Below are 13,119 nucleotides of genomic sequence, written 5' to 3'. Positions count from 1 at the left end.
TAAGCCTTTGGCTGGGGTGTCTTTGCCTCCTCCTGGTGGCCAGGTTCTGTATTCCCACAAGTAAGGAATGAAGCTGTGGACTCATCATTAAGATGGAAAAACCTTAACACCCGATTTGCGCACAAACACAATTGCATATTTTCATATGCGTGTACCTGATTGCATATTATAATATGCGCTAGTCCGACATGAAAATATGAATATTGCATAGATATGCTTTTACGTGTTTTCATCTACTTATCGGCAAAGTAATGCACATATATACAGTATATGTCATGTATGCATGTGTGTATATATATATATATATATATATATATACATAGATACATATGTACACAAATATAAACATATATACACATATAAGCATATGAATACATATATATGTCGGTAAAAACATATATACGCATATATATATATATATATATATATATATATATATTATACATACATATTTAGACATGTGGATGTATGTATCTTTGAGCCCTTTTTTTGTTCACTTTTTTTAAATAGATTTTTAGATGGTGTTAGTATGAGTGTAACTGTACTTTGCTATGTAGTTTTGATGTGTTTTGTGACACTTATTTGACTTGCGTAACAGTTTACAATAAGTTTGAGATCGCGGTAATCCTTCTAGGGTAATTGCGATCGCTATTTTACTCAACTTGTAATATGAGTGCAATTTAACCTACGTAAACAATTGTGTGCCACTTGTAATCTAGCCCTTTATCTGGTAATTTTACACTTTATCTGGCTGTTAACTGCTTTACCTAGCGTGGGAGTGCGCTATATATAGCTGAATTGCGCCATTGTGCTTGCTGTGATTAGATAGTGAACCCATTACGCGCTAGTTGAAAAAACTGCTGTGCCGAAGTGGAGGCATTCACTTACAAGGTAAGTATAGTATTAGCTACTAAGTTAGATATTTACTAAAACATTTTTAAAACAAAAGGCTATACTTATGTTACATAATTCTGCATATAGTGCAGAATTATCTAACATATTATACAATGTTTTTACGGTCCCTTTAAAGAAACGATAAAGTCAAACGTAAACCTTCATGATGTACAAACATGGTACAACAGATAAAATATCTGGTAAAAAATCTCACAGTATAAATCTGACATAAGTAGGTAGGTTAGATATTTATCTTCCCATAGCTCTACTACATGTGACATAATAAACTCACACTCACCTGTACAACAAGCTAAACAAAAAGCTAACGCTCTAGTGATTGATGCACAACCATAATGTCTCCTTAGCACTGATAAAAAACAGTAAATATAACATACATCATGTGTTCCTTATATGTTTGCTTTATTGTAAAGGAGAAGGACACAGGTGACAATGCTGTGTATATGGAAACCAACCTTAACAAACACACGGCAGAACTATATATATACCGGGTCTTGTTTCTCAGTAAGTAGACACCGCACAGACTCACAATGGAAGCTGTAAAAGCCATTCTCCTGGTGACTGCTCTCTGCATAGGGACAGGTAAGTGACAACCTAAAGAACATAGTAAGTTTAAAGGGACAGACCAATAGATAAAGTATATGTTCTAATTTGTTAGATTTTATACATTTTGTATTACTTGCCTTACTGCAAAGGGATAAAACACATAGGTAAAGATAATTGCAGCTAGCAAGCAGGCTGATGAGCCAATCAAAAGTGGCAGATCCATATAACTGCCAATGATAGGCTGCGTTCTGTTCAATATCTGTAATGCTGGATTTTATGTATGTGTTTAAACCCTTTTGCATGTGATAAACGCATGGGTAACTAAGGTAAATAATTGATACATTAGAAATGTGTGCATGACAATGATAAAGATGTATTATTCCTGCTCTGGAATGCTGCAAGTACAAAACTGTGTTTTAGCTACATATTTTAGTTTAATAGCTAAACAAACTAATACAAAATGTGTTTATTCTTTAATTAAGTTTCACATATCTTTTAAATAGAGAAACGTAAGGATCTCTATTAGTTTGTTTAGTGAATTTCAGAGAAATATTAGTTATTCTTTATTGCAAATGGAAAATAAAAACACATTTTTGCACAACTATTCAACATCACCTTTAATTCTGTTCCCTAATATTTACATAGTAGTTTGTTAGAAAGTTATTTTTTTATAACATATGTTAATCATTCAGCAGTCCAGTGATTGTAAATCCATGTGCGTTGTTCACTACATATGTGAAGTCATATTATGTAGTTCCATGCGCAAAGGTTTATTATTAATATTTATATGACTTATTTCCTTATTATTAAGATCATTTCTTGTTAAAGGTGAAACTTAAGTCAAAACAAAATGTTCATGATTCATATAGAACAGTTTTAAGACAATTTCAATACACTTCCATTAACAAACTGTGTGCAGTATTTTTATATGATTACTTTCTTAGGCACCAGCTACTACTGAGCATGTGCAAGAATGCACAGTGTCTACATATGTAAGTCTGTGATTGGCTGATACAGCTAATATAGTCAAATTAAAGGAAATTGTGAAATTTGTTAGAAAGAAAATCTACTTCTATTTTAAAATTTAGAGGAAATGCTATTACATTGTCTTTGTATTATGCACCTATTGAATATACATTTCTACTGTATTTTAAATTAATTTAACCATTGTTTGTTATCAACCTGTTCAGTATAATTTTGACATAATTTTAATGTGCTGCTACAGCGTATCATGTCCGTCAGACTTTGATAAATCGGCCCCCAATAGTTCTGTAGCACCTGTCAGTTATATCCTCACATTAGACCTCATATGTGACCAACAGCTCTGTAGCCCCTGTCAGTTATATCCTCACATTAGACCTCATATGGGGCCAACAGCTCTGTAGCCCTTGTCAGTTATATGCTCACATTAGACCTCATATGTGACCAACAGCTCTGTAGCCCCTGTCAGTTATATCCTCACATTAGACCTCATATGGGGCCAACAGCTCTGTAGCCCTTGTCAGTTATATGCTCACATTAGACCTCATATGAGACCAACAGCTCTGCAGCCCTTGTCAGTTATATCCTCACATTAGACCTCATATGGGGCCAACAGCTCTGTAGCCCTTGTCAGTTATATGCTCACATTAGACCTCATATGTGACCAACAGCTCTGTAGCCCCTGTCAGTTATATGCTCACATTAGACCTCATATGGGGCCAACAGCTCTGTAGCCCTTGTCAGTTATATGCTCACATTAGACCTCATAGGAGATCAACAGCTCTGCAGCCCTTGTCAGTTATATTCTCACATTAGACCTCATATGGGGCCAACAGCTCTGTAGCCCTTGTCAGTTATATGCTCACATTAGACCTCATATGAGACCAACAGCTCTGCAGCCCTTGTCAGTTAAATCCTCACATTAGACCTCATATGGGGCCAACAGCTCTGTAGCCCTTGTCAGTTATATGCTCACATTAGACCTCATATGTGACCAACAGCTCTGTAGCCCCTGTCAGTTATATCCTCACATTAGACCTCATATGGGGCCAACAGCTCTGCAGCCCTTGTCAGTTATATGCTCACATTAGACCTCATATGAGATCAACAGCTCTGCAGCCCTTGTCAGTTATATTCTCACATTAGACCTCATATGAGACCAACAGCTCTGCAGCCCTTGTCAGTTATATGCTCACATTAGACCTCATATGAGACCAACAGCTCTGTAGCCCTTGTCAGTTATATGCTCACATTAGACCTCGTATGAGACCAACAGCTCTGCAGCCCTTGTCAGTTATATCCACACATTAGACCTCATATGAGACAAACAGCTCTGCAGCCCTTGTCAGTTATATGCTCACATTAGATCTCATATGAGACCAACAGCTCTGCAGCCCCTGTCAGTTATATGCTCACATTAGACCTCATATGAGAACAACAGTTCTGTAGCCCCTGTCAGTTATATGCTCACATTAGACCTCATATGGGGCCAACAGCTCTGTAGCCCTTGTCAGTTATATGCTCACATTAGACCTCATATGGGGCCAACAGCTCTGTAGCCCTTGTCAGTTATATGCTCACATTAGACCTCATATGGGGCCAACAGCTCTGTAGCCCTTGTCAGTTATATGCTCATATTAGACCTCATATGGGGCCAACAGCTCTGTAGCCCCTGTCAGTTATATACCCACATTAGACCTCATATGAGACCAAAACCCCTGTAGCCCCTGTAAGTTAAATGCTCATATGTGACCAACAGTTCTGTAGCCCCTGTCAGATATATGCTCACATTACACCTCATATGGGGCCAACAGCTCTGTAGCCCTTGTCAGTTATATGCTCAAATTAGACCTCATATGGGGCCAACAGTTCTGTAGCCCCTGTCAGTTATATCCTCACATTAGACCTAATATGGGGCCAACAGCTCTGTAGCCCTTGTCAGTTATATGCTCACATTAGACCTCATATGAGACCAACACCCCTGTAGCCCCTGTTAGTTATATGCTCACATTAGACCTCATATGGGGCAAACAGCTCTGTAGCCCTTGTCAGTTATATGCTCACATTAGACCTCATATGGGGCCAACAGCTCTGTAGCCCCTGTCAGTTATATCCCCACATTAGACCTCATATGAGACCAACACCCCTGTAGCCCCTGTAAGTTTAATGCTCATATGTGACCAACAGTTCTGTAGCCCCTGTCAGTTAAATGCTCATATGTGACCAACAGTTCTGTAGCCCCTGTCAGATATATGTTCACATTAGACCACATTAGACCTCATATGAGACCAACAGCTCTGTAGCCCCTGTCAGTTATATGCTCACATTAGACCTCATATGTGACCAACACCCCTGTAGCCCCTGTCAGTTATATGCTCACATTAGACATCATATGTGACCAATACCCCTCTAGCCCCTGTCAGTTATATGCTCACATTAAACATCATATGAGACCAACAGCTCTGCAGCCCAGTCAGTTATATGTTCACATTAGACCTCATATGAGACCAACAGCTCTGCAGCCCCTGTCAGTTATATGCTTACATCACACCTCATATGAGAGCAACACCCCTGCCAGAAATATGCTCACATTAGACCTCATATGGGGCCAACAGCTCTGTATCCCTTGTCAGTTATATGCTCACATTAGACCTCATATGGGGCCAACAGCTCTGTAGCCCTTGTCAGTTATATGCTCACATTAGACCTCATATGGGGCCAACAGCTCTGTAGCCCTTGTCAGTTATATGCTCACATTAGACCTCATATGGGGCCAACAGCTCTGTAGCCCTTGTCAGTTATATGCTCACAATATTTAGACCTCATATGGGGCCAACAGCTCTGTAGCCCCTGTGAGTTATATCCCCACATTAGACCTCATATGAGACCAACACCCCTGTAGCCCCTGTAAGTTAAATGCTCATATGTGGCCAACAGTTCTGTAGCCCCTGTCAGTTAAATGCTCATATGTGACCAACAGTTCTGTAGCCCCTGTCAGATATATGTTCACATTAGACCACATTAGACCTCATATGAGACCAACAGCTCTGTAGCCCCTGTCAGTTAAATGCTCACATTAGACCTCATATGTGACCAACACCCCTGTAGCCCCTGTCAGTTATATGCTCACATTAGACATCATATGTGACCAACACCCCTCTAGCCCCTGTCAGTTATATGCTCACATTAAACATCATATGAGACCAACAGCTCTCCAGCCCAGTCAGTTATATGTTCACATTAGACCTCATATAAGACCAACAGCTCTGCAGCCCCTGTCAGTTATATGCTTACATCACACCTCATATGAGAGCAACACCCCTGCCAGAAATATGCTCACATTAGACCTCATATGAGACCAACGCCCCTGTAGCCCCTGTCAGATATATGCTTACATTAGACCTCATATGAGAGCAACACCCCTTTAGCCCCTGTCAGTTATATCCTCACATTAGACCTCATATGGGGCCAACAGCTCTGTATCCCTTGTCAGTTATATGCTCACATTAGACCTCATATGGGGCCAACAGCTCTGTAGCCCTTGTCAGTTATATGCTCACTTTAGACCTCATATGGGGCCAACAGCTCTGTAGCCCTTGTCAGTTATATGCTCACATTATTTAGACCTCATATGGGGCCAACAGCTCTGTAGCCCCTGTCAGTTATATTCCCACATTAGACTTCATATGAGACCAACACCCCTGTAGCCCCTGTAAGTTAAATGCTCATATGTGACCAACAGTTCTGTAGCCCCTGTCAGTTAAATGCTCATATGTGACCAACAGTTCTGTAGCCCCTGTCAGTTAAATGCTCATATGTGACCAACAGTTCTGTAGCCCCTGTCAGATATATGCTCACATTAGACCTCATATGGGGCCAACAGCTCTGTAGCCCTTGTCGTTATATGCTCAAATTAGACCTCATATGGGGCCAACAGTTCTGTAGCCCCTGTCAGTTATATACTCACATTAGACCTCATATAGGGCAAACAGCTCTGTAGCCCTTGTCAGTTATATGCTCACATTAGACCTCATATGAGACCAACACCCCTGTAGCCCCTGTTAGTTATATGCTCACATTAGACCTCATATGGGGCCAACAGCTCTGTAGCCCTTGTCAGTTATATGCTCACATTAGACCTCATATGGGGCCAACAGCTCTGTAGCCCCTGTCAGTTATATCCCCACATTAGACCTCATATGAGACCAACACCCCTGTAGCCCCTGTAAGTTTAATGCTCATATGTGACCAACAGTTCTGTAGCCCCTGTCAGTTAAATGCTCATATGTGACCAACAGTTCTGTAGCCCCTGTCAGATATATGTTCACATTAGACCACATTAGACCTCATATGAGACCAACAGCTCTGTAGCCCCTGTCAGTTAAATGCTCACATTAGACCTCATATGTGACCAACACCCCTGTAGCCCCTGTCAGTTATATGCTCACATTAGACCTCATATGAGACCAACAGCTCTGCAGCCCAGTCAGTTATATGTTCACATTAGACCTCATATGAGACCAACAGCTCTGCAGCCCCTGTCAGTTATAAGCTTACATCACACCTCATATGAGAGCAACACCCCTGCCAGAAATATTTTCACATTAGACCTCATATGAGACCAACGCCCCTGTAGCCCCTGTCAGTTATATCCTCACATTAGACCTCATATGGGGCCAACAGCTCTGTATCCCTTGTCAGTTATATGCTCACATTAGACCTCATATGGGGCCAACAGCTCTGTAGCCCTTGTCAGTTATATGCTCACATTAGACCTCATATGGGGCCAACAGCTCTGTAGCCCTTGTCAGTTATATGCTCACATTAGACCTCATATGGGGCCAACAGCTCTGTAGCCCTTGTCAGTTATATGCTCACATTAGACCTCATATGGGGCCAACAGCTCTGTAGCCCCTGTCAGTTATATCCCCACATTAGACCTCATATGAGACCAACACCCCTGTAGCCCCTGTAAGTTAAATGCTTATATGTGACCAACAGTTCTGTAGCCCCTGTCAGTTAATGCTCATATGTGACCAACAGTTCTGTAGCCCCTGTCAGTTATATGCTCACATTAGACCTCATATGAGACCAACAGCTCTGTAGCCCCTGTCAGTTATATGCTCACATTAGACCTCATATGAGACCAACAGCTCTGTAGCCCCTGTCAGTTATAGGCTCACATTAGACCTCATATGAGACCAACAGCTCTGCAGCCCAGTCAGTTATATGTTCACATTAGACCTCATATGAGACCAACAGCTCTGCAGCCCCTGTTAGTTATATGCTTACATCATACCTCATATGAGAGCAACACCCCTGCCAGAAATATGCTCACATTAGACCTCATTTGAGACCAATGCCCCTGTAGCCCATGTCAGATATATGCTTTCATTAGACCTCATATGAGAGCAACACCCCTTTAGCCCTTGTCAGTTATATGCTTACATCAGACAATCATGTTACCTTTATTTATTTATTTATTTTAAATAAATAAAAAAAATAGTTAAACCATTTTGCTCCAGAGGTTCCTTATTAGTGTTGCTTAGCAGAATGCAGTAACATGTGATGACTATAATACAGATATATATTTTATAAGTTACAAGCCGTCTCCTTTCTTTGCAGCTTATTCCCTGTCATGTTACACGTGCCTTTCTGAAAGTAACAACGCAAACTGTATGACAAGCCAAAGTTGTTCAGATACTGATGCATTCTGTATGACAACAGTTGCAGCTGCTGGAGTCGGTAAGTTTCTTATTTTACCTCCTTGCTTTACCTATGTACTTACTTATATCTGCTTTAAATGAGCATACATATAGTAATAGTTTAATGATGCAATTTAGCAATATACTGTTATTATTTATTTTGCCCCTTTTTCCTGCAATTTAACTCTGCAAATTGTGGAGTTTCCACTAACTCTGGAGACGTCACAAGTTAAGTCCTGTTAGTTTTATTTCCCAAATTTAACTCAACATAGGTGATAATATAAGATGCTGCAAAACAATGCAAGTTTTGTTAACCTTCTCAAGTCCAATAACTAATCCAGATTAAGGTTCCTCAAAATAAGTGCTGAGCAGAATAATAATAATAACTACTAATTATGTACACATATTATAGTTAAAGGGACGGTAAACAATGACAGTCTAATATAAAATGATAATTACTTGCAGTAAAAGAACATTGCAATATAATTGCTTAATTTATTTGACCCCTTTTTCCTGTACATTCTGGGACCTGGTAGTGCACTGAAAAGATAAGTTAAAGGGACATGAAACCCCAAATTGTTCTTATCCCCCCCCCAATTTACTTCTCTTATCAAATGTGCTTCACATTCTTGTTATACTTGGTAGAGGAATCAGCATTACACCACTGGGAGCTAGCTGAACACATCGGGTGAGTCAATGACAAAAATATATGTGCTACCACCATTCAGCTTCCAGCTCTCAGTAGTGCATTGCTGCTCCTGAGCCTACCCACCTATGCTTTTCACAAAGGATACCAAGTAAACAAAGCTAATTAGATAACAGAAGAAATTTAGAAAGTTGATTAAAATCTGAATGATGAGAGTTTAGTTTTGAGTTTTACCTATTACCTTTCTATCACAGGGCCGTTTATAATTAATATATTAAAGGGATACGGAACCTCCCACCACCCATTACTTTGTACACACTATAACAATACACTTCTTTTTTCAATATTTAAACAACTATGTTAATTGCTGTAAATACATCATTCTATCTAGTGGTTATTTAGTGTTTAATGCTACTTTAATTATTATAACTAATAAGATAGTGTAGGGCAAACCTAGCCCGAAGTGTACCAAAGGGCTAAGGTACTGAGTGTGCTGAGCAATATGTGTTTCTGTTAGGGAGGAGCAGTTGTACTTACTCCTTTATAAGTTCAGGTTTGGGATTTCACTTCCTCTTTGCTCCTGAGGACTCCTGGAAGCTTCCCCACCCTCCCTTCCCTTTAGTTGAGTTGCAGGTTGGGGGCAATCATTTTCAGGTTCCTCCTTAAGAGGTCCTGTAGGTTGTCCAAGGCATGAGGAGGGTTATTGAAACTATTGCTATAAGTCTTAGGATGGGAGTTTTGGCTTTCTAGGTTTCAACATACTGTTCGACTAGACCTATTGGGTTGGAGCTCTGATCCTAGACCTATTGGGTTGGAGCTCTGATCCTAGACCTATTGGGATGGAGCACTGGTTGTTTGCACCAGGCGGGTGGTCAGGGCCTTGGCTGCTGGCTGAGAGGTTAAGTGACGCCCATTGAGGGAGGGGTTACAGTGGGCTGAATATCTCCCTAAGCATATCATGTTCTGTGTAGCTGAGCTCCGGTTGTTGTCAGCAGCCCATGACCATCTTTTGTGCAGAGGTTCTATATTTAGGCCCTGACTGATTGCTGCCACCTGTTTTAGCTAATAATATTTAAAGAGTTGCCTGTCGGCTTTCATATTGTTTTACAACAAATACATCTACTTTAATGTTTTGTGTCTTTATTTATGGGTTATTTAAGGTTATTGTTATTAAAGGGACACAAAACCCAATAGTTTTCTTTCATGATTCAGGTAGATAATAAAACAACTTTCCAATTTACTTCTATTATCTAATTTGCCTCATTGTCATGAAATACTTTGTTGAAGGAGCAGTAATGCACTACTGGGAGTTAGCTGTAAGCCAATGACAATAGGCCTTTATGTGCAGCCACCAATCAGCAGCTTCTGAACCTACTTAGATATTCCTTTAAACAAAGGATACAAAGAGAACAAAACAAATTAGATTATAGAAATAAGTTGGAAAGACTCTGTCTTAAAGGGACAGTCTACACCAGAATTTGTATTGTTTAAAAAGATAGTTAAACCCTTTATTACCCATTCCCCAGTTTTGCTAACTGGGGATTTGGGAGTAGTAATATATAACAAGCTAAAGATGGGTGCACAATGCAGGGCAGTGGCTACAAAGGCTAATAAGATACTAGCATGTATTCAAAGAGGCATTGATTCAAGGGAGGAAAGCATAATTCTGTCACTATATAAATCCCTGGTAAGACTTTCCAATTTACTTCTATTATCTAATTTGCCTCATTGTCATGAGATACTTTGTTGAAGGAGCAGTAATGCACTACTGGGAGTTAGCTGTAAGCCAATGACAATAGGCCTTTATGTGCAGCCACCAATCAGCAGCTTCTGAACCTACTTAGATATTCCTTTAAACAAAGGATACAAAGAGAACAAAACAAATTAGATTATAGAAATAAGTTGGAAAGACTCTGTCTTAAAGGGACAGTCTACACCAGAATTTGTATTGTTTAAAAAGATAGTTAAACCCTTTATTACCCATTCCCCAGTTTTGCTAACTGGGGATTTGGGAGTAGTAATATATAACAAGCTAAAGATGGGTGCACAATGCAGGGCAGTGGCTACAAAGGCTAATAAGATACTAGCATGTATTCAAAGAGGCATTGATTCAAGGGAGGAAAGCATAATTCTGTCACTATATAAATCCCTGGTAAGACCTCACCTTGAGTATGGAGTGCAGTTCTGGGGACCGATCGCAAACAAAGATATTGCAGAACTAGAAAAAGTTCAAAGAAGGGCCACAAAGCTAATAAGGGGAATGGAGAATTTAAGCTATGAGGAGAGGCTAGCCAAAATGAGTCTGTTTTCTTTAGAAAAAAGGCACTTGAGAGGTGACATGATCACTTTTTATAAATATATTCAAGGCCCATATACAGAGATGGCAGAAACTCTGTTTATTCCAAGAAAATTATTTGTGACAAGAGGTCACAATTTAAGGTTGGAGGAAAGGTGATTTAATCTCCTGCAATGGAAACATTTTTTCCCTGTAAGAGCAATAAAATTGTGGAACTCATTACCAAAGGAGGTAGTGAATGCCAATACCCTAGATACGTTTAAACATTGTTTGGATACACTTCTGTCTAGAAACAAAATTTATGGATATGATTGCTTGTATTAAATGGGTCACCTCTTAGTGGGATTATGTAATCTTAACTGGAGCTTTTTGTAAGTATTTTAGATTTGTATAGGTTGAACTCGATGGACTTCAGTCTTTTTTCAACCTCATCTACTATGTTACTATGTTACACTGTTATATTAATACACTTTTTACCTCTGTGATTATCTTGTATCTAAGCTTCTGCAGACTGCCCCCTTATCTCCGTTCTTTTGACAGACTTGCATTTTAGCCAATCAGTGCTGACTCCTTGGTAACTTCTCTCTATATAGCACACATGAACTAACACCCTCTAGCTGTGAAAAAAATATGTCAAAATGCATTCAGATAAGAGGTGGCTTTAAAGGGCTAATAAATTAGCATATAAGCTTACCTAGGTTTAGCTTTCAACTAAGAATACCAAGAGAACAAAGCAACATTTATGATAAAAGTAAATTGGAAAGTTGTTTAAAATTGCATGGCCTTTCTAAATCATGAAATTTTTTGACTAGACTGTCCCTTTAATTACAAAACAAACAATTTGGGTTTCATGTCTTTCTAAGTTAATTATTGTTAGCTCAGTACAGCATTTTTTACCTTATGTTTATTTTCTGTAGCTGGCATATCCTTTGCATCCATCACTAAGGAATGTGCAGCAATCTGCCAAGAGACTGGCATTGGTATTCTGGGGGCTTCCACTTCGGTCTCCTGCTGTGACACAGACTTGTGCAACACTAGCGGCGCCTCCGGAGTAAAATCCAGCTACGCCATTCTCGCTTTGTGCGTGGGACTCCTGCTGGCTCTGCTAAGAAATTCATCTCTTTGATTTAGATTATGGTTATTCAATTATCTTTTAACAAATGTATAAAATATCTATAAATGTTTTTCTATCCTGTGTGCTGATTTAATAAAGAAACAATCACAACAGTTAAACCATAGAACTGACACTCTCTGATAGAGGGATTAGTTTACAGGAAGGGAATAAAACTAATTTGTTATATTGAATTCAGATTTACACAATTCTTTTTTTTTAAAACTTTTATTTTTATTATCATCAGGTAAGCAAAAATATTTTCCAACATACATGGTTACGACAGTCGATTTACATGATCATGCAGTAAAGTATAAGTGATAAAGGGAAAGCGACAATCAGAGTCAGCAGTTGGTTGAATGTCTAGGAGAGTCCCCTTCACAAGAAGGGGTAGATCTCAATAACATCACCTATTGAACAATTTTATAACTTTTTTTAAACTTTGAAAATGAAAGCACCCTAGGTTGTATATAAACCCCCAGGGTGGGACTCTGTCTTCTATTAGAAAGAGAACAAACCTAACAAAATAAAAATAAAATAAAAATAATAAAATAAGATGAAACCAAAACAAATTTTGCTATGTATGGCAGTAAGTGACATTTCTAAACATCAGAATACATAGTGAATTATTAGACATCATCAGGCTTGCAATAATTATGTCATGCATTTCCCGCCCTCTCTCCTGATCTCACCCCCTCTGACCAAACATTCCATTCACCCCGTAGGTTCACTTCTAGCATATATATAGTATTTCTGAATGGATAAAGAATCTGTCTCTGAGTTGGGAGGTCTAAAGACTTCAAAAAGAGCCTCCATTTTGCAATAAAACGAGCTACTCTTACATTAACATCATATAAAGTATCATATTGCTTATATAACAAAACATTTTGTAAAAAATACACTTCCTTGCCAGAAGAATAAT

General features: G+C 39.1%; 1 protein-coding gene across 1 annotated transcript; it reads left to right on the top strand.

Annotated features, from left to right (window-relative positions):
* Positions 1-1,442: 1,442 nt before the first annotated feature.
* On the top strand, positions 1,443-12,212 carry LOC128661743 (lymphocyte antigen 6E-like). Its single transcript, XM_053715963.1, has 3 exons — positions 1,443-1,494; positions 8,065-8,184; positions 12,004-12,212. The coding sequence occupies exons 1-3, from the start codon at positions 1,443-1,445 to the stop codon at positions 12,210-12,212; spliced, it is 381 nt and encodes a 126-aa protein (XP_053571938.1).
* The last annotated feature ends 907 nt before the right edge of the window (positions 12,213-13,119 follow it).

The sequence above is a fragment of the Bombina bombina genome, chromosome 5 (genome assembly GCF_027579735.1).
Source record: "Bombina bombina isolate aBomBom1 chromosome 5, aBomBom1.pri, whole genome shotgun sequence".
In the NCBI taxonomy this organism is placed as follows: Eukaryota; Metazoa; Chordata; class Amphibia; order Anura; family Bombinatoridae; genus Bombina; species Bombina bombina.
The sequence above is the reverse complement of the archived record's forward strand: the minus strand, read 5'-3'. Positions and strand labels throughout refer to the sequence as shown.

What these genes read in the sequence shown, in the direction of transcription:
- LOC128661743 (XM_053715963.1), top strand. Translation starts at nt 1,443, where the DNA reads ATGGAAGCTGTAAAAGCCATTCTCCTGGTGACTGCTCTCTGCATAGGG. An exon ending in TGCTCTCTGCATAGGGACAG is followed by an intron (nt 1,495 to 8,064) that starts GTAAGTGACAAC and finishes CTTTCTTTGCAG; the next exon opens with CTTATTCCCTGTCATGTTAC. An exon ending in AGTTGCAGCTGCTGGAGTCG is followed by an intron (nt 8,185 to 12,003) that starts GTAAGTTTCTTA and finishes TATTTTCTGTAG; the next exon opens with CTGGCATATCCTTTGCATCC.